This window comes from Pseudochaenichthys georgianus, chromosome 18 (assembly GCF_902827115.2).
Source record: "Pseudochaenichthys georgianus chromosome 18, fPseGeo1.2, whole genome shotgun sequence".
NCBI lineage: Eukaryota > Metazoa > Chordata > Actinopteri > Perciformes > Channichthyidae > Pseudochaenichthys > Pseudochaenichthys georgianus.
Window position 1 is genome coordinate 5,986,146 of NC_047520.1, and position 20,758 is coordinate 6,006,903.

At 43.3% G+C, this 20,758-nt stretch overlaps 3 protein-coding genes across 5 annotated transcripts; 1 reads left to right on the forward strand and 2 right to left on the reverse strand.

Annotated features, from left to right (window-relative positions):
* Window positions 1-1,415: 1,415 nt before the first annotated feature.
* On the reverse strand, window positions 1,416-2,322 carry LOC117464042 (uncharacterized). Its single transcript, XM_034106570.1, has 2 exons — window positions 1,942-2,322; window positions 1,416-1,754 (listed from the first exon to the last, which is right to left on the reverse strand). The coding sequence occupies exons 1-2, from the start codon at window positions 2,320-2,322 to the stop codon at window positions 1,434-1,436; spliced, it is 702 nt and encodes a 233-aa protein (XP_033962461.1). The 3' UTR covers window positions 1,416-1,433.
* A 1,124-nt stretch (window positions 2,323-3,446) lies between these two features.
* On the reverse strand, window positions 3,447-16,411 carry aadat (aminoadipate aminotransferase). 2 transcript variants are annotated; one of them, XM_034105811.2, is made up of 14 exons: window positions 16,148-16,411; window positions 15,697-15,766; window positions 13,032-13,200; window positions 12,565-12,673; window positions 11,304-11,378; window positions 11,010-11,219; window positions 10,726-10,791; window positions 10,192-10,274; window positions 9,563-9,659; window positions 9,041-9,102; window positions 8,837-8,901; window positions 8,574-8,680; window positions 4,010-4,111; window positions 3,447-3,748 (listed from the first exon to the last, which is right to left on the reverse strand). In XM_034105811.2, exons 2-14 carry the CDS (start codon window positions 15,761-15,763, stop codon window positions 3,707-3,709), a joined length of 1,254 nt encoding a protein of 417 aa, XP_033961702.1. In that variant the 5' UTR covers window positions 15,764-15,766; window positions 16,148-16,411; the 3' UTR covers window positions 3,447-3,706. The 2 variants fall into 2 exon arrangements, with proteins under 2 accessions (XP_033961702.1, XP_033961703.1); XM_034105812.2 differs by lacking the exon at window positions 15,697-15,766.
* A 59-nt stretch (window positions 16,412-16,470) lies between these two features.
* On the forward strand, window positions 16,471-20,750 carry ino80b (INO80 complex subunit B). Of its 2 annotated transcripts, none has more exons than XM_034105813.1 (6): window positions 16,471-16,655; window positions 17,098-17,217; window positions 17,634-17,808; window positions 17,882-18,054; window positions 19,142-19,311; window positions 19,918-20,750. In XM_034105813.1, the coding sequence occupies exons 2-6, from the start codon at window positions 17,178-17,180 to the stop codon at window positions 20,380-20,382; spliced, it is 1,023 nt and encodes a 340-aa protein (XP_033961704.1). In that variant the 5' UTR covers window positions 16,471-16,655; window positions 17,098-17,177; the 3' UTR covers window positions 20,383-20,750. The 2 variants fall into 2 exon arrangements, with proteins under 2 accessions (XP_033961704.1, XP_033961705.1); XM_034105814.1 differs by having other exon boundaries at window positions 16,474-16,655; window positions 19,178-19,311.
* Window positions 20,751-20,758: the final 8 nt, after the last annotated feature.

The window sequence follows — 20,758 nt, forward strand, 5'->3', positions numbered from 1 at the left end:
TTTCCTCTGCATTTATGATTATTGAAAGCTAAAAGGTTGGAGTATGAAATGACGTTAAGGTTGACGTCAGTGTTGTGGATAGAAGCTGCGATATAAATAGGACCAGGGGCCTAAGAAGCAGGAGGGAACAGCACACTTCCCATTGAACAAAAATAATTCCTGGAAGAAATCGAGGCAGAACAGAAGCTCTTCTAAATAAAGACTAGGTCAGGGTTATGTTTGTGTACAGGAGCTGATAAGTGACTGACCTTGAAACCACTGTTAAAGTCTGAAATGGACACTCAAACAGTCGATAATGCTCCATCTATGTATAGAAATATGGATATTTAAAGTAATGTGTGTGGTTGTGTTTATCACACATTAGCTGTTCTCTAAATTAGAGGTTCTGGTGCTTTCTTTTTAACATTTGTATTGTTATTTTTCTACATTCAATTTCATAACATTTAAAGGTAACTTTCTGTAAGGGTTCCCTCTTTAATACTTGCATTTGACTACTCATATTTTACTTTTACTAGTCAGGACACTAATCTCTTATTGGAGGATTCCAGTACCTTTTCTTCTGTGCTGCAAAAGCCTGATGTTAAAGCCCACAATCTGACCCCATTTTTCTTCACGGATGAATGTTTCAGCTTTACACAAACACTCCTGAGAGCTCAGTCCCTCTGCTCACGAGGTGCCACATATTAACACAACGGGGAGGAAGTCTGTGCCAAGGGAAATACAACAGTGTCCACAACTCACAGAACATTCTGATCGCTAACCACGCTGCTGTTTATTCAGGTCACGAGGGCCCAGTAGTTCAACACTTTTAATCTCAATCAGATCCGATCAGATTTTGAAATCCCATGTTCAGACAACTCGGACAGATTTTGTCCCAGTATTTCAAAACTGGGATTACCCTGATCCCGATTCAGACTTTTCAAGATTACTAGATCCTGAATATCAGTGCTTTAATCCTACAGATCTCCATCTAGTCACGTGGATATGAAAAACAATACAAGGAAGAATAGAACGGGGGGATGAAACTCTCTTTAATGGTCACACATGCAGAGCACACAGTGACATTGTTCTCTGCATTTAACCCACCCAGGAGGCTAGTACTAGGAGCAGTGGGCTATTGTACAGCGCCCGCGGAGCAATTGGAGTGTGGGGGGGTGCCTTGCTCAAGGGCACCACGGCAGGGCAGGAGGTGAACAGGGACCTCTCCAAGTAGCAGTCCACACTCCATATTTTAGGTCTGGTCGGGGACTTGAACCGGCGACCCTAGCTCACAGTCCAAGCCCCTGACTGAGCCGCTGCCGGACGACAAGAGACCACATGGCAGAGACTTCTATAATGTCTAATTATATTTTTAAATACATATAGGACATTAAATCATAATGGAATTGTAATTAAAAAAAATACTCCCACTCGGGTAACAACAATAAAAACATTCATTCGAAGGCAGCTGGATCACCCAGGCGTGCTTTGAGGAGCTGAATCCTCAGTGACGTTTCAGTTTGCTGAAGCCGGCACAGCTGTATCTGTTCTTTGGCCAGACGGATCTGCATCTCCGCCCTCTCCGTGTCACGGCTCAGCAGAGTCTCGTAGGCATCGTCCCTCTGCTCTGGTTGTCTGGTGCGCTTGCATTTCCTCTTTCGAGGTGGCTTTTGCAGTGCGTCATCGGGCCTGGCTGAAGGTCCAGCTTCTGGATCCACATGGGTCAGGAGGACCTCGTCTCCAATGGCGCGTGCCACATCAGGGGCATTGACGACCTGAAATGAACGTTTATCTATACTTTATACCCCTTAATAAGATGATCACAAGCATGCAAGCTCCTGGAAAATTGTAATACGATAAGAACAAGGATGCTATATAAGAAATATAGCCATTGTACTATGAAAATAGCAATTATACAAGATAATAATTGTAGTTCTGGGACAAGGATAGAATGACACATACCTGCGACTCACCATCCAGTACAACGGTTGGTATCCCATGTACAGATTGTGACTGCTGACCACCAATGATATCAAGCACCACATCTGTGTATTGTCCCCTATATGGTTTGTCACCCGTCAGTGGGTGTTTAGCCTGGCTGCGGTCTTTGGTAGCATGCTGCTTCAAATTCTTCCACCTCAACCTCACTTGGTCCACTGTCCTCTTGTGTCCAGATCCCGTGGCGTTCACATGGTCTGTAACTTCCATCCATATTCCGCTCTTCACTTTAGTCGATCCACCCTCTCTGTTAAAGATACCAACTATGGAGTCATAATGGTTCCTTACACTCTGCAGCAGTGCATGCGTCTCAGCAGATGTAAAATTCGGCCCCTTTTTGTCCATCTTTCCAACTCACTGGTTTGGTTTATACTGAAACACATTTTCAAATAGATTGTACAGTACATTTTGCTCTGGAAATCCAGCCCTCTGGTGGGATCAAGATAATCCAGTTTTTTGGGGATCAGACTGATCCCAATCCTGTGTTGCCGGTTTGAACTCCCCGTTTTGAAGATTTGATCCAGATTAAAGCTTGGATTTGATGTGCTGATCTGATTGGATATCAAAGTAATCCTAATCCTGTTTTTTGGTTTTGAACTCCCCACAATCCAAATCTGATCCGATCAGATAGGGATTAAAAGTGTTGAACAACCCCCTGGGTCAACCCCCGGTGACGACATGGCCTCAAAACCTCATAATATGAAGATTGAAAGGCAAAAGCAGAAGATTATCTATATATTAGTCTATATCTATATATTAGTTTTAAAGGTGGGGTATAGTACATTTCAGAAACCGGCTCGAGATACACTTGTTGTTATATTCCATGGAATGCTCTTAACATCCCGATAGCAATGAATATCTGAAGTGCTTTGACAAAAAATCCATGAAAAAATGTCATCTGTAGAAGCCGTAATACTGTAAAAAGTACAACCAATCCGTTTAGCCGGGCCGCCCTGTCTGTCAGCCTTCCATCTCGTGCACGCACAAATGTGTCTCGTGCCGTCATTGGGCGTGCCGTCATTGGGCGTGCATTGCAGCAGTACTTCAATGACTCGCCAGCAGCAGCAGGCGGCCACTTGTTGTTCGTGTGTGTTGGAGGAGCTGCTCTGGAAGGAAGTCTGAAGGAAGGGGCGGGTTCTTTTCGGCTGTGTACTTTCAAATTGTATTGCACTCGAGCCGGTTTCTGAAACGTACCTGCCCCACCTTTAAGAACAACTGTATTGCGTTTGGACTCGTGGCTTTCTTCTGCGTCAGGTTTCACAATCCACTTGTTGTGGATGCGGTATGTGTTGCTAGAGGTTTGATCGTGAGGTTAACAGAGTGTGCAGTCCAGTGTAGAAAGAGGTCATGATTTAGACGACTGTTTTTATCCTTCGTACCAACTCAAGATGAATTTGTTGGTGGTGTAACTGTTGTATCCACAAGGGAAATATATGTTGTTTAAAAGGAAAAAGACTCAAACGACCAAATACAAAGAGATACAAAAAAGTGTATTTACTTTTTGATACAGTACAGGGTTCATGTGTTGTGTGTTGATGGAGCAACAAGTAAGGAGGTTAGCAACGGTCGTCTTTTCATTAGTTTTAAAACTCATTCATTTGTACGAATGGTTCAGCATCAAGTACATGGACTCTGAGGGTCCTCCATTGGCTATTTTATATTTAAACTTTAATAAATAATCCTTTAACAATAAACCGCATCTTTAAGGGGAAATACAAATCTTCGTTGATCACTTGGCCTCTTTGATGAGAGATGAGAGTCTTCTGAAAGCCTGTCGAAAAATTACGAGGGATTAGAGTCTTGGTAAAGTGTGTGTGTGTGTGTGTGTGTGTGTGTGTGTGTGTGTGTGTGTGTGTGTGTGTGTGTGTGTGTGTGTGTGTGTGTGTGTGTGTGTGTGTGTGTGTGTGTGTGTGTGTGTGTGTGTGTGTGTGTGTGTGTGTGTGTGTGTGTGTGTGTGTGTGTGTGTGTGTGTGTGTGTGTGTGTGTGTGTGTGTGTGTGTGTGTGTGTGTGTGTGTGTGTGTGTGTGTGTACCTCGTCTATCTGCTCAGGTGTGGAGAGAGAAAAGGCAGCTCTGACGTAGGGGCAGGGGTCACTGCTGTTGATCATGAAGACCCCCCCGGGAACCAGCAGCACCTACAGCGCACACACACACACACACACACACACACACACACACACACACACACACACACACACACACACACACACACACACACACACACACACACACACACACACACACACACACATACATACATGACTTGTGTTCTCTTAGTTTAATGCCAGATTATTCTCGGAGGCTCGACAGACAGGTAAATATTGATTAATCCTATTTTTATGGGAACAAAACCATTATGTTCTAATTTAATCAGCAGTTGTTTGTGTGTTTAATTAATTGCAAATGCAGACATATTTGAACTGGCCAATAATAGTCCAGCACATAACTCCTAAATAGTTTTTACACTTGGTTGTTATACAGATCTAACAAATCAGAAGTACCATGTTAATTAGTTAGCTTTAGCAGTGCTGGCTTTTGTATTAGTCTTCATTTGGATGGATCAAAGCTAACTGTTTCTCCCTGCCTTAGGTCTTCGTGCTAAGCTAAGCTAACCCAACAGGAGTTGTGTTTCCCCCTGTGTGTGTGGTAGTTTATAATATCCTGAAACCTAGGAACATCCTGATAACACCCACTCTTGTTTGAACTCGGCTAATCAGCTATTTGCTAGCAGGGATTTAGATACTCTGTGTGGGAGATGAAACACTCTTCTCACAATGGCAGCTCGGCAGCAGCATCCCACACACTAGCCCAGGGGCGGACTGGGACTACAAATCAGCCCGGGACTCTCGACCGGCCCACTTCGGTACCGCCGGCCCACCGCGGTACCGCCAGTAAATACCGCTAGTAAATTGTCGACGGGCGGATGGACGGGTAGACAATTTACTAGCGGTAGACATTAAGGGTAAATAATGTATAACTGGCCCGGAGCATTCGTCCAAAAAAAATAATCGACTAATAATGAAGAAAATTAACACATTTCTTGCAGTAGTAATGTATGCACTAACTACATTACTACTTGTACTACAACATTTTAATCATCAGTTCTTCCTCATTTTCCTCAATTGTTCATATTTGGTTTATTAAAATAATGATATTGTGGTCATTGTTAAAAAATGTCTGCTATTATTATTATTTGTATTGCACTTTCTGCCTTCCTGTCATTAGGAGTTAGACATGTAATGGCTATGTAATTTATTTGATTAGAACCTGAACCTTCATTATCCTAAACTGCTGGGACATTTCGCCAATTTCTTTATATGGTCTACTCTTCACTTACTTGTCAGCATAGGTCGGCATTGATGTACAGAGCCGACAGAAGACCTTGTTTATATTGGCATCATATGGAGAGGTGCAGCCAGTGACGCGTCCTAAAACCAGGAAGTAAGCTGCTGGTTCCCTCGACAAGGGTTTTGGAAAATAGCTGGAAATAAGGTCTGTGGAAAACAAACCTGTTTGATAAATGCACGTTTTGTTCAGCCGGATAATCTCCACATGTCTACCCTACTTTTATAATTTTCGAATCATAAATCTAATCGATAGATATAGATTATAAAAGGGTTTTAGGACGCGTCACTGCAGCCAACTCCATCAAGCAGACTGAAACTTTCTCTCCCTCTTCTTCTCATGCTCCCTGTCACTCTCCTTTAACTCCTCCGGTGACTTTCTTTTATTTGAAGATTGTTTTTTGCCCGGCGCTTGGCCGGTTACGGCTGGTATTAAAGGGGAAAGGAAACACCAATTACAGTTATAATATTCCGGTAGTTTATTCATTTTACAATGGATATTGATCGTAATATTTATTGTATATGATATTACTCGCCAAAAGAAAATTAATTATCCGCCGGCCGGGTGGGGAATTCCGGGACCAGGCCGCCGCCATTAGGGGAGTCCCAAATGGTGACGTCACTGGCTGTGTTTTCGCTCCACCTGAAGTCAACACAACGGAGCAGATATAGCAGCGATGGAGGAATTTTGCAATGAGATCGACGTTTTGAACGATGAATTTGACTATTCGTCGGGAGATGACATTGATGTGGAAGCATCTACAGTTACCAGGCATCCCATGGCCTATGCTTATGAACCGATTCGGTCGAATAGAGTGGCATACGATCCGGAATAAAAAAATTAAAAAAACACAATGCTAACAGTGAGCCTCTGAATTAGCCCCGAGCGAAAATGCTAACCTATTACTGCACCGAAAATCACTCCTAGCTCCCTTATTACTTATCCTAGCCGCACATCCAACACATCGTTTATGATCGCAAGGAGACACAGAATCTAACGGTGCCCACCTCAACACTGAAAGATACAAACTCGCGAGGTTATCCACAAAAACGTACATCAAAACAAGTGGCGCTAGGTACTAACATACGCCAGGCTTACCTTCCTCATTGTCTGGTCTAAACTGGTCTTCAATGGCATTACAACGATAAAAACGATGATGTAGTTAATCCATAGGTTAATATCCAATGGGGCTGTGTCCCCTTTGAAATGTTCTGATAATCTATAAGCAATACAACTGCAATTCCGTTATCTGCTGTCCGCTCTGGGTCCTGCAATACCATCCATCAATAGCAATACTAGCCTTTTTAGGGCTGTTTTCGACAGATGAGCGTGTGTATGCCAGTTTAATTAGTTGAGCTATAGAACACCCCCAATTCTCTATTGTACGTCATAATAGCTACCATTTAGTTTGGACGCGATTGCGTTAATTAATAAGGTCACACTGTGTCAGTAAATACATGTGTGAGCTAGTAATCTGGTAGTGCTGCAATATTTACCTCTCTCTCGGCAGCTGAAGCAACTTGTTTGGTGGCTCGAACTTCACTATTGTTGACACTGTCATTGTCTTGCGCGGCCGACGTGCTGGGACGGTCGGTGTTCCCGACTGCATACGTTGAGAAATCGAATATTGTGGGAACAGATCCTGGCTTCAAATCCAATGTTTTGTATTGAACCAGGCATCCAGACTGGACTTTGAGCAGCTTCTCATCCTTTAGTGGCAGCCTATGGAAATGTACTTCTTCCTTCTTTGTATAAAATCCATTTGTGCAGCCTGGGGCAATACAATAAACTCCTGACGACGACCGTTTTCTTGTAATGTAAACTACTGGTGCATTGCACGCCATGTTGTTTGTTATTGAGCTTTGGCCCAGGAAGCCGTACCCAATCAGTGACGTCACTGGGAAAGTCCCGGAGCAATGGAAGCGCCCATGGTCATTAGGCACATATTTCAAAAAGTAAATTCGCGTATCTCGATCGTTTACATTGGAAATAGACTAGATAAATACATTTCCTAATGGTAATATTGTCGCATGGAAAGCAGTTTGAAAAGTGTTTCCATTTCCCTTTAAAAACATTTGGCGAATGGTTTATAAACGAAACAATTTAACTAAATTGCTAGTCAAAATACCAATACCACAGGAATTTTTTTTTTTTTTTAAAGCAATATTTTTAGTGGCCCGAGCGGGCAAGTGGAAAGTACATTATGCTGGCCCGGGGTGTCTAAATAGAGCTTCCGGGCCAGCGGGCCATTTAATGTCGAGCCCTGCCGGTTACCGGCCGGCCCACATCGTCCGGCCGGCCCACTTCAGTACCGGCCCATCGGGATTCGTCCCGAACGTCCCGATGGCCAGTCCGCCCCTGCACTAGCCTCATCCCAATACCTCTCCTCGACTCCTCTCTTCCCCTCCTCCGGGACTTGACCCGGAATTCGATCAAGACACGCCATTTTGAAAGGACGTCCCAATAGCTGAAATGCACACGGAGGAGTCGAGGAGGGGTGAGGGAGGAGACGAAAGGGAGGATACACGCGAGCAGACTATGCAGAAGTGTTTTCACTACTCGCATATACAAGCCCCGCCCCCACCTTCACAGCTGGTCGATTTCAACAGAGGAAAACCGACAACTGGAAGATGAGTGGAAAAGCGTCACATAAAAGTGCTCACAGCTCCGTGGGAATTATTATGTGCAATTCATTTCTAAAACACAAAAGCAGGACCAACCATCATTGAATTCCTTGACTAACAAGAGAGATTCATTCATTTAAATAAATATTAACAACAAATGGGCCGGTTCTAAAGGTTATTCAGTTAAGCCCGTTGAGAGGGGATACAGCTGTGCACATGTCTTCATTAACAGACGTCGGTTAAGAGTGACGTTTGAGTGAACGAGGACATCCCAATTAATACCTGAGGACTCCTCTGTCCTCGCGTCACCTCCTCGTGTCCCTCGCTCGCATCTTACGGAGGCGGAGCTAAGACGCAAGGAAGGGACGCGAGTGAGGGAAAGGAGGAGTCGAGGAGGGGTATTGGGATGAGGCTACTGTTCAGACACAAAACCTGCTTTGCCCCTTATGCAAAAGATCTGCTGACAGACGGAGACTAACCGAGCGGAAAGAAGCAATGGAATGCATTCTGGGTACTGATATTACAGTACAGAAAGTTAACCTGCAGTAAGTACATTGGGTTTTGTTTCATATTAAACCACAAAGAGGATTAATGTGTGAGGGTGAGATTCAACAGGAAGTGTGCTGACCTCTTTCTCCAAGGCTTTCTCCATAATGAGCTGCTGGGTATCGGCTATGCCCTTTAGCTTGATCCACAGGAACATGCCTGCTGATGGGGCGTGCCACTCTGCTACATCTAACACACACACACACACATTAGGAGAGAAAAAAAGGGAACGCCTGGGGTGTGCGCTTCATGACTCATCCCAATTTGATCTCTTATTTATCAATTCAACCAAATATGAACTATGCGCTGTTGATTATTATAATGTGTTTGGACTTGTTCACACACCCTTGAGCCACTTGTCTGCAGAGCTGATCATGGCATTGCGTTGTTTCCTGTAGAACTCAATCACCCTGTGGGAGGAGAGAAAACGGTGTCATGCACCGTGTGGCCTCGTGATGGCTGTATCATGTGTTCAATATCAAATATCTTTCTTAACCAGTCGAACTAGTAATGTCGAGCAGGTGCAGCTGCATTGGGGAAGTGGCGTACCCGTCTATGTGTCGAAGGAAGCCATCTTGTCCCCAGCTGTGCAGCAGCTGAGACACCATGAGCTGTGAGGAAGCAGGTTACATGTTACATACTGACTGGAACAGATCAGAACATTGTTGTACTGTAAAATGACCCTAAGGTATCAAATCCCCCTCAGATCTGTACATCCGGAGTGTGACGCACCTTTCTTTCTTTGACTTAAAATGCTTTCATGTTTCTATCTTTAAATATCTCAGAGTTATTGCCACTGAGGCGAGGTTCACAGCAGGTGTCACTGTGTGTGTGGAGAGAGCATGCTGAACCTCATGCTGCACGGTAAATGTCAGGTTGCTGGAGGTTGAAAGCATCAAAGACGTTAGCTATAAAATGCTATGTATCCGTGAGGTTCTATCTGCTGTACTTTAGAATGAATAAATGACTTCACACAGTTAAAACAAAGCATCAATATGTTTGCATCCAAACCAGTAATGCAGCATGTCGATCGAGCAGGGTGTGGCGGTGTGAAGCGATGGCTTCGTTTACCTGTGTGAAGGTGCTGGTGTGCATGGTGGAGGCCTGGATGTGCAGCACCACCCTGTCCACCAGAGGCTTGGGACCCGTCACAAAGCCCATTCTCAGCCTGAAACAAGCAGAGAGTCAAAGACATCAACATATATACTTTATTTTCCTTAGTCTTGAATAGAAACCCTTTATCCATGAAGCAGTGAAGCAAGGAATCAACGCAGATCGGATTTGGATATCCTGACTGACCCTGAAGAAAATGTGGCTAACAGACGTCCTCATGTACAGTCGGCACCCCTAAGCCTAACACCCCTCCAAGCATGTTATAATATTTCAAACATCTGATTTGTACGACTTGGTTCTGAAGGATGTGAACTGGGTCTTAAAGATTAACATGGTTATTGGTGTGTTTGTAAAAGGACGTGTCTGTTAACATTTGTTTTTAGAGGCAAATTAACTAATAGATAGTCGTTTTTGTAAATATACACTAAAATACATAAACGTTGAGGTTCAAAAATATATCATATAACTGGAATCAATGGACACCCCCATTAGCCCATAGTCTACGTATGCGCGACACATCCTGTTTGTAATTCAGGTCCTGACTCTTTAAGGGAAACACACATTTGAACACAGAGGGAGACGCTCACCCCGAGGACAGGATCTTAGAGAAGGAGTCGGTCCTGAGGATCCTCCCGTCAACATCCATGGAGAGGAAGGTGGGAGCCCACGGCTGACAAATGAGTCACAACATAAATCATACTTTGAAGACCAAAATCGATTTAAAAAAGAAAATGGAATCATTCTGAAAAATAACCACATGTTTTTGTCTAAGTTAACATTCTGCTTCAATCCCTACTTGGAGCATCAAGCTTTCCTAAAACAAGTTTTAATTCATTTTAAAACGGTTTGCTCAGCTGCTGCACACAAAGTGAGGCTTCCACCCATATATAAAAAAAGTCAACAAACTTATCAGGGTAGGATGTCGTAAAATATAACGACTTGTAGTCAAAGCTTTGTTCCAAAAATCTCAATGGAAGATTTAAATGTTTTAAAAAAGGGCTCCTCGGTTCAGCCTGTATGCTGAGATCAGACCACAGAGTAATAACAGAAGACACAGATTGATTATTTCACCTTTTTAAATGTGAGGAAATGAACTTGATGTGGGGGAACTCTCTTTGTACCTTGTCAAACTGCAGGAAGTAGTACGGGTCGTCCTCGATGATCAGCATGTCGTACTGCCTGGCCAGCTATTAACGACACGGGGGACGTTCATTAAAAAACGACTGCGTGAATCTGCAGGGAAATCAGCTTCACGACAAGCTCTAATTAGCCGAGTCAGCGCTCAAACGGCCACTTTGCATCAATCAGAGAAGAGTGATTCATTAACCATCTGCCGTGTGAACATGCAGTCATATTACAAATCTAAATGAGGCTGTGATGTGTGACTTTGTAGAAGAAGACAAACCTCGTACACTTCCTGCTTCCTCTGCGTCGTCATGGAGGCACCGGTGGGGTTTCCTCCGTTGGGGATGGTGTAGAGGATCTTGGGCGCGGTGCTGCCGGGCTTGTGGACCTCTGAGGGGTCCCAGCGAGACAAAACCTCCTTCAGGGCCGCAGGTATCATGCCGTGCTGATCGCTGGAGACGTTTATTAAGTTGCAACCCAGAGGCTGGAGCTGAAAACCAAAAGGTAAGAGGGTCACAGCAGCTGGAGTTACTGTGGGAGTGTGTAGTCATAAAGAAACAAAGCATTTTCTCACCGCTGCTAATGTGCCTGAATAGGTGGGAGCATCCAGCAGGACGTTATCTCCAGGGTTGACCAGCATCTCAAACACCTAGAAACCCCAAACATCACCCCAGGTCAGAAAAACATTGTGTGCCTCAGGAAATCTGTCGTTCCTCCTGCATGCAACGTCTTTCTTTGATGTGACAACAACTGATTGGCGCTGAGGAAGAACCACCGGCTGTTGGCTTGCATTTGTGTTCACACTCCTGTCCTAACAGAATCAGAATCAGGTTTATTAACAGGTCGGTTTACACGTACGAGGAATTTGGCTCGGTGTCGTGGTGCATACATAAAAGTAAAACAAGAATTAAAAACACGGGTAGAGAATTAGAAAAATAATAACAAATATAATAAAACAGTATTACATTGCAATGCAATGGAATCAAATATGGAATAATAATCGGCAGTAATACAAAAAAAAGAAAACCAATATTGCATTAATGTAATGCATAGGGTCTGCGTTGTGGCTGAGGTAAAGCGTCAGTGGGGGGGCCGGGCCAAGGGCTGAACGATTAATCGATTTGAAATCGAAATCGCAATTTCAAATGATGCGATTATCGAATCGCAAAGCCTGCGATTTTTTTTAACGTTTTTTTTTTTGTTCTTCTTGTGTGTCAGTCATCCACACCAATCAGAAGTGCTGTGCTCCACATGTACCAGCCATTGTTAACCAATCAGAAGTGGCCCATGATAGAAGGTGATAGACAGATTGATCCAACTGCCAAGTATTTTTGAACTACAGGGTGAATCTTAAACTGAAGCTTGACTTTAAAGCAACCTAACGGACGTTTCATGTAAGTTTAGTTCTTTCACCGGGGGTGCTAGAGACGGGAGCGCGTTGATGCGATGTTCCTAGCCAGAGATATGGCCGCATTTTACAATAAACTTCCGTTGGGTCGCTTAAAAACAAATATCACAAATCGAATCGCGATATTTGTCAGAGAAATCGCAATTCGATTTTTCCCCCCCAAAATCGCGCAGCCCGAGCCGGGCCTTGTTGATGAGGCCGGTAGCGGAGCCAGCTGCATTATGAGAACTTGGCCTGCTGGGACCCTCGAGGTGTCACAAACTTGCACACATTATTCCTGGATCACGTCGGCGCTAACAGCAAGGCTCTTTGCAAACTCTCAGTCAATATGTTGTGCTTCGATAGACTTCATTCACCGTCATCACCCTTAGCTGATCTCCTAACCGCCTGCTACTATAACAGCTAACAGTAGAGGTGGTGTGGGTACCTTGCAGAGCCCCTCCTGGCTCCCCGTCGTCACACACATGTCCATCGGGCTCGGAGGGTTGTGGAGGTCCTTCTGCAGTTTCTTCATCCATGTCAGCAGCTCGGGGATTCTACACAGTGATGAACATTAACTCCAGAACTGAACATGCTGGTATAATGCTGTCAGTCCAGTTAATTATACTTTTATAAAAGCACTTTTAGGTGCTGTTGCTGGGTAGGTTTCAGTAGATATACGTATTATTATATATTGTGTTTGGAATAGTCATAAGTAACAAAAACGTCTCACCTAAAAACGAAAAATCAACATTAGGTTAAATGAACATTATATTTCAGCCTGACACAGTTTAAAGAGGCAACTGTTGAATAAAATAAAACTTTAGTAGAAGAATGATAACCTCCACCTGCTGCTGCACACTTTTCTGATGTACTGTAAAGTAATGTCTGTTTTTGTTCTGGAGATGTTCTCACCCGTTAGAGGCAGAGTACTGCAGAGCCCTCTTCATCAGCGCCTCGTCGAAGTTGAGCGTCTGTCCGTCCTTCAGGCTGAAGGAGGCTGACAGGAAGGGGAAGGTGTTGGGGTTTGGAGCTCCTCCGGCCAAAGAGATCATAGTCGGAGGAGACCGCTGCTGCAGCTCAGCTGATTACAAGCAGAGAGATGGATGAGAGGGACTGATTACTAGCAACCTACATTCGTAATCATTTCCCCCATTTGATATACATATAAGGTGTGTTTTAAAGCATATTTGGCTCTGTGTGTTTGGCCAGGTTAATAGGAGTGACATCGAATAATGTGACATTTCTTCTAGAATTATTTGATTTGTTGATCCATAAAATGTCATATTTGTTCACATAAAGTATCCCAATATATTGCACATTTACTAGTTCAAAACCAGTGAATAGGGGCTGCACTGCTAAACTTATAGCAGGTAAGCCTGTACATGCATTCACTAGATCAGGGGTTCCCAACCTGTATTGTGCCAAGGACCGGCAGATACATTACAAAAAAATCGCGGATCGGTTGTCAATTTTAACTGATTTTAATATGTACTCACCACCAGCAGGTAGCAACAGAGGCTAATTGTATGTAACAGCCTGAACAAATACTAGAACAATATGCATCCAAAACATATTAACAACGTTTAAAAAAGAACTGGTGTCGTTTTTTTTTGTGTTCCGGTGCACGTCCGACAGCATTTAGCACTACATCGAGATTAAGATTAAACTAATTTATTTTGGGAACACCCGCATATAGGCTACTTATGGAGTTAGCCAGATGTGTGTAAATTATTGTTCATGATCATTTGAAAAATAAATGCCGGTGTCGGACAAACACAGAGCAGAGCGCGCGCATGCACACACACCTTGGTGACTGGACATCTCCTTCATAAAACTAATAAAAGGGGGAGTAATCGGGCAGTTCGATGTGTGTAGAAGTGTGTGTGGTTAACACGTAGCAGCCTGCAGTCACTCGCTGTTCTGATGAAGGTAAACACAGCGAAGGCGGTGCGTAAAAAGGCACAGCTCTCGGCGCGCTGGTCCGTATGCTGCAGCCATTTCATGAAGTGACGGAGGTTTTCCTTCTATAAAACAGCTGCGGGCAGCAGATACCGTGAGAGTCCCGGACATGAATTCATAGATCAAGTCAAACTGGTTTTCTCTCCTGTTTTGCTAATCCGGTGCTTAAACAAAGGCAAGGCAAGTTTATTTATATAGCACTTTTCAACACAATGCAATTCAAAGTGCTTTACAACAAAATGAAAAACATTAAGAAAATGGCATTTAAAATCAGTCATTAAAAAGAAAAGCTAATAAAATAAACATATAGCTCTACACCCCTGGCCGACATGTCCTTAAAATGAAGTCCGAGTTTGAAATATATCTCAAATAAATTAGGGATGCACGATATTGGGTTTTTGAAACCGAGACCGATAACTTCCTGCTTCTCAAGACCGATAACCGATAATAATATAATATAGGCCTATTATATATATTAAATGTACCTGTAGTTTTTGCACACCTGGTGGTAAAAAAAGACTAGTAGTGAGCAAATGACATGAGCATTACTACTATGAACAAAACAAAGCCAAGAACAGTTCTGACTCTTCAAAGTGACCATATTTATTTTCCCAAATAAAGTTCTTGCCTTTTTCAAAAGCCTCGTCGATAGGTAAAAGCCCCGTGCCTTTGCAGCTGGCTTTGGATTCGCCGCTAGTTTAGCAGCGCAGATGTTCCGGTTTAACTGGTTCCCCGATCAACTGGTTGACAGATGTGGGGGCGTGGCCTTCGACTGAAATACACATTTCGATCGCTTCTTCTGTCGTCTACATAAATCTTTTGGTATATTTGGCTGGATAGGAACACTTTGATGCACATTCAGTACCAGTGTGTGAGGTTGTGGTTACGATGGCGATATCCGGACGCGAACAGCGAGGACTACAACAAGAAAAACGAGTTGACATGGGCATGTCTGTTCAAAACATTGCGAGCTCCAATAAATCATTTAAACCAGCTATTGTTGGCAGACTTATTACTGAATATCGTTCTTAATGTGATGCCAAGTCCACCTGAGACCTGTGTACACCTTCAGACAGCCTCCAAGTGAAGCACACGTTGTTTACTCACAGTTTGAAAGCAGCGTGGAGAAGTCTTCAGCTGTGTTAAACTGTGATCCGCTCGAATAAATCCTTAAAACCAGCTATTGTTGCCCGAATTATCACTGAATATCGTTCCTAATGTGATACCAAGTCCATCTGAGATATGTGTACACCTTCAGACAGCCTCCCAGTGAAGCGTACGTTGTTTACTCAGAGTTTGAAAGCAGCGTGGAGAAGTGTCCAAAAAATATATTGTATATTATCGGGGCTATTAATACTTGTATCGGGTTTATCGGGATGACGTCATAATTACTAATATCGGACCGCCACTAAAAATAATGTATGCACTGCCATTTCCACATACACATAACAGTCTGCAATTAAACGGTTGGAACGCTCCTCTTCCCACTTGGCGCACCGGTAACTTTCCGCGGACCGGGGGTTGGGAACCCCTGCACTAGATAACACAACATTTTCTGCATATTTTCTATGAAACGAGTGTCACATTTTAAACACGTGTTTATTTAAAAAATACTCACTCAGCATCCTGATCGCGGAGGGCTTTCTAGCTGCACTGACAGCTGTCAGAAACCGAGCGTAATTCATGATCTTGCAGAATTAAGAAATCAGAAATATTCATCCTCACAGCTCACATATAAATACATTGCATTAACTTCCTCAGCCTCCACATGTTGCTGGAAGCCTGAAAACATTCATCAGCGTATTATTATGTTGTGACCCAAGTTAACTTGATATCAAATAGTTCCCACTTTTAACTTGCTTGAAATAAATAACTATTGTTGTACTACAGACCAGCAGCACTGTCACATTAGATTCATGTTATAAAGAAACTCCGTAAAAGTGAGCCCACATAAGCACCAGGTGAGACACTGCAGTGCCGAGGTGATTGCAAATTATACCCGATACATGTCTTAAAGTCACATTAATAAAGGTATTAACTCGACCACGTTCCGCTTTCTGCAAACTAACCTTGCGTAACTCGGGTTGACCGCACCGTGGACCTTTTGTCCGAGACCTACAGTGGTCATCTCGCGATACTTGCAAAGTTAACTAAAATTGAACAAACAGTTCAATAACTTCGCTTAACTTTTTGATATTATATTCTTCGGGTTAGTTTCATGTAACTCATTTGAGTTGGATTCATTCCTAATCCTAAAATGGATGTAAATCTGGCTCTTTTTTGCGGTTCTCCAAGTGCGGTTCGTCTCCGACGCTGCAGCTTCATGCTACTCCTTTGTTGACCGTTTTTTTTCTTCTCCACTAGAGGCAGTATACCGGATCTCAAAAAGACCGGAAATGAAGAAGAAGATGATGAAGTTCCGTGTTGTTAGCTTAGCTTAGGTGTGCTTACTAGTATATTAACAACGTTATGAAGCGGCTAAATCATTATAATGTAATGTTTGTTAGGTACCGTTAGTTCATATCAGTTAAGGGTCAATTCGCCTCAGCTTTGCAGCGTGGGCTTTCTTTCAAAATGGTAAATGTTGTTGCTTGTCTTAACGTTGAGTGTATGCTAGTTTATGTGATGAGGGATCACATGGCTAAATAAGGATAAAGCTAACTATTTGAAGCTAACCTTATACAGTTTACTAAATATAAGGTTTTTGCTTAGCTAACTCAACTAATAGAGAATATTTACATGCATTTAAATCGATTTAATGTAACGATTTCAGTAATAAGCAGTGCCGTGTAAAGTGTACATTCACTCAGGCACTGTACTTTTCTGACAGACTTGTACTTTACTAGAGTATTTTAATTGTTTGCTTGAACTCATACTCCACTACAATTCAGAGGCTAATAGTATACTTTTACTCTTTATTTCGTACTGTATTCATACAGTCTGGTACTTCTACTTTTACTCGAGTATAAGGTCAGAGTACTTCTCCCACCTCTGGTAATCAGGTGTGTTTTCCAATCAGTTTTGCAGATAAGTTCTGCTGCCATGTAGATCTGCTCACTGGCTGCTGTTCTCCGTGTTTACATCCCTGTTGCCGCTTCAATGGGGAAAAGGAAAGACATGATTCACCCCAGGTTCCTTGGTGAGTAAATAACAGTACTGGCACTTACGGTCTTTCTCAGTCACTACATTTCTCAGATGACAATTAAAACAGACTCTCAGTTTGTCGTTCATTGGATTCGTTTTCACCAGTTGTCCAAAGATGTGGAGCACATTTTATATTCATATATACGCTGCGTGAACAAATGGACGTTCACGAATAGAGGAGAATGTGAAGCTTAAGCCAAACCAATGAAAAACCACACATAGCTAATTGTTTAGATAATTTGTTCAAAATGTACTCTTTTTGTTCAGTACACCAAAAAGCACTGTATCACAGGACTAAAATCATTGCTTCATATACTTCCTCTTGATCGATATGGCGTAACGTCAATAATAGCAACTGTAATGAAATAGATAACACGCATGTATCTGATGTGTCTCCCCTCTTCCTCTCAGGTGAGGGCGGCTCCAGCCTGCACAGCGTTCACAAGCGCAAACACAAAAAACACAAGAAGCACAAGAGGAAGCACCACAGCTTCCCCGAGGCGCCGGAGCCCCCCCCGGTCCCTCGGCCCCCCCCACAGCTCCGACTCAAGATCAAACTGGGGGGGCAGACGCTGGGAACCAAGAGGTGAGGGGAGTCTAAATATTAAGTAATTTCCATCCAAACCCAGTCCCTCACTGAGCTCTGCTTCCTCTCCCAGCGTTCCCACCTTCACCGTGCACCCCGGTGTCGCCTGTCCTCCCTCTCCTTTGATGATTATTAACAATGTTGATAATGACAATGACTCCGATGACGATGATGACTCGGATGATGATGATGATGGTGACGACGATGAGCCGTCTGTGCCTTTGGAGCAGTATCGAGCCTGGCTTGGTGAGTTCAATGTTGAGATGTAAGGTCAAATGCTAAATACTGGACCTTGACACCACAGGATTCTCCAAAGGTCAATCTGGGTCAGCGCTTCTCAAAGTGTGGTCCGTGAGTATATTGCTAAAATTTCACATTTGAAATAAATAAATAAATTTAAGTTTTCCGCACTCTCGCAAATATCTCCGCAATGGAGCGAGCTTAAGTTTCACCTTCGATGTTGCCACTTGTTTGTAGGGCTGCTCGATTATTTGGGTGAATAATTGATATCACGATTATTAAAAAACGATTATCCATTTACTTTGAAAACATCCATTTATTGAAAAACAAACGGTATGTTTTTAACAGTTGATTACTCTGAACTTTAAGTATAATTCAAAACACAATTTTTTTTTTTTAAATCGTTTTATTTCAATTGTTGTTTTCATAGTCGTTTCAAGCCAGCATCGTAATTGCGATTAAAATACGATTAATTGAGCAGCCCTACTTGTTTGTACCATTTTCAGGCGATTTGTAATCTGTTCTAAAACGATGTGTTTTTGGATATTTGTGGAGTTAGGTGGTCCGCGAGTGTTTTTTATTGGTTAAGTGGTCCTTGGTATGAAAAGGTTTGAGAAACACTGCTCTAGGGGACAGATTGTTGGTTTTCTGTTAATTTCTCTAATTTGAGCTTTTAGGTTTTTAAATATTTGACAGTTTTATCTCTTAACACGTCAACTGTATTTCTTTTTATGTGGTCACATGACACGGGTTGGGGAAACCCAAAGATCTCCAGAACAGTAGTAAAAATACAACCAAGAGTATTAAGTGTACCGGTACAGTACTTTAAGATCTCTCCATATATGATGCTTCTTTTATGAATAGCCTTTAAAATGTATTATGTACCTTAATTGTCAGTTGAACAACATCCAATGATAGCTAAGCGAAAGCTTTAATGCTTGTTCCCTCTATTCACATCAAAAGCCTTTCTTACTCCGAGGCGCACAGTGGATGCTAGTTAACCTCACATCAGCTGTGTGTCAGTTGTACCATGGTGAGGATTTATTTCCTGGACCCCACATTCATCATGTTTATCCGGTTTGTATTGCGTCAGACGAAGACAGTAACCTGGCCACATCCCCTATGCCAGACATAGACTCAGACTCCATGATGGTGCCCGTGGACGAGGAGGAGCGGTGGCTCGAGGCTCTGGAGAAAGGAGAGCTCGACGACAACGGGGAGCTGAAGAAGGAGGTGGACGAGTCTCTGCTCACAGCCCGGCAGGTGAGGAGGAGAGACTGAACTCTCAACGCCTGTTAGTCAGAACATGCTCTCAGGTGGAACGTGTAACACTAGGGTTTCTTTTAGACATTCCAGTTGGATATTTGTTACAGAGTGCATGTGGCTTTACAGGTGGTTGCTTTTATAAGTTGCTATAAACAAGTGGCCGTTTATGTAATGAACACGGTTCCTATTCCACAGGAGGCGGATCAAACTCAAACAAAGGTTTATTGAAAGTAAATGACGGCGTTAAAGCAACTGATTTCCATCCAAATTACTTCTTGCGCGCTTCACGACAGCGTTAATGATTTCATCACATGCCATATCACTGAATTCATCTAATACTTGGCTACCTGGTCAGAAACGTGTTGTGATGCTAACTTGCAGACTTCCAGCATCTTACTAGCATCCCGTAGTGGAAAACTAAAAGCTGCTTTAGGGCAGGATGGCCTGTCGTAATGAAAGAACAGAAACATGAAGTTAGCATGGTCCACTTATATCAATATACAACAAACCGAGGTAGTAATTTAACACATCTGTAATCTGTCATGCCAGCAAGTCCTCTGAAATGGCAACGTGTGCTTTAAGGAGTGTTTGTCGTGTTTTCAGAAGGCGCTGTTACACAAGCAGCAGAGCCAGCCGCTCCTGGAGCTGCCGATGGGCTACAAGGAGAAGGAGATGACGGCGGAGATGATGCAGAAGCGGGAGGAGCGGGCGCGGAAGAGACGCCTGCAGGCGGCCAAGAAGGCGGAGGACAGCAAGAACCAGACCATCGAGAGGCTGACCAAAACCAGCAAGGCCAAGATCAAGAGCATGAGGGAGAGGAAGTCCAAGCTGAGCCAGAGCCCCATGGTGCGCTACAGAGACAACGCCCTGGGGATGAACATCTCCTTCCCCTCGGGGGTCCCTGCGCCGACCCCCACCCCCCCCTCTGCTTCTCCTGCACCCCCCCTGACCTGCGGGGTCACCGGCTGCCCCAACATCAAGAGGTACGCCTGCTCTAAGAGCGGGGTGCCCCTCTGCAGCCTGGAGTGCTACAAGAGGAACATGCTGCTGGTTCAGAGCGCAGCGTGAACTCCAGCACCCGCATGAAGGTGCATTCAGACTACATCCTGGAGGGATCATTTCAACTCCACACAAATCACTTCAGTGGCATCCTTATAATAATGGTTTTCCCTGGTCACACAATTCAATTATGCACATTATAAAATGCAGAATTCTACGATTTGTTTGCCGAGTCTTCAACAATACTGATAAGATTAATGTGTGTTGGATATGTTTGGAGTAAGAGTAGCTTTATTTCCACTCCCTTTGTCAGTAATGTAGAATTATGTTGTGGAGGCGGACAAACAATAAGAGAGTTGCTTCTTTAATTGACTTTGTTAATCTATTTCCATACAGACTGTACATCTTAAATAAAGTATCATTTATTTGTTCCAACACTGCAAGT

What these genes read in the sequence shown, in the direction of transcription:
- LOC117464042 (XM_034106570.1), bottom strand. Translation starts at nt 2,322, where the DNA reads ATGGACAAAAAGGGGCCGAATTTTACATCTGCTGAGACGCATGCACTG. An exon ending in TACTGGATGGTGAGTCGCAG is followed by an intron (nt 1,755 to 1,941) that starts GTATGTGTCATT and finishes CGTTCATTTCAG; the next exon opens with GTCGTCAATGCCCCTGATGT.
- aadat (XM_034105811.2), bottom strand. Translation starts at nt 15,763, where the DNA reads ATGAATTACGCTCGGTTTCTGACAGCTGTCAGTGCAGCTAGAAAGCCC. An exon ending in ATTCAGGCACATTAGCAGCG is followed by an intron (nt 11,220 to 11,303) that starts GTGAGAAAATGC and finishes TTTGGTTTTCAG; the next exon opens with CTCCAGCCTCTGGGTTGCAA. An exon ending in ACTTCCTGCAGTTTGACAAG is followed by an intron (nt 10,275 to 10,725) that starts GTACAAAGAGAG and finishes CTCATTTGTCAG; the next exon opens with CCGTGGGCTCCCACCTTCCT.
- ino80b (XM_034105813.1), top strand. Translation starts at nt 17,178, where the DNA reads ATGGGGAAAAGGAAAGACATGATTCACCCCAGGTTCCTTG. An exon ending in CAGACGCTGGGAACCAAGAG is followed by an intron (nt 17,809 to 17,881) that starts GTGAGGGGAGTC and finishes TTCCTCTCCCAG; the next exon opens with CGTTCCCACCTTCACCGTGC. An exon ending in CTCTGCTCACAGCCCGGCAG is followed by an intron (nt 19,312 to 19,917) that starts GTGAGGAGGAGA and finishes TCGTGTTTTCAG; the next exon opens with AAGGCGCTGTTACACAAGCA.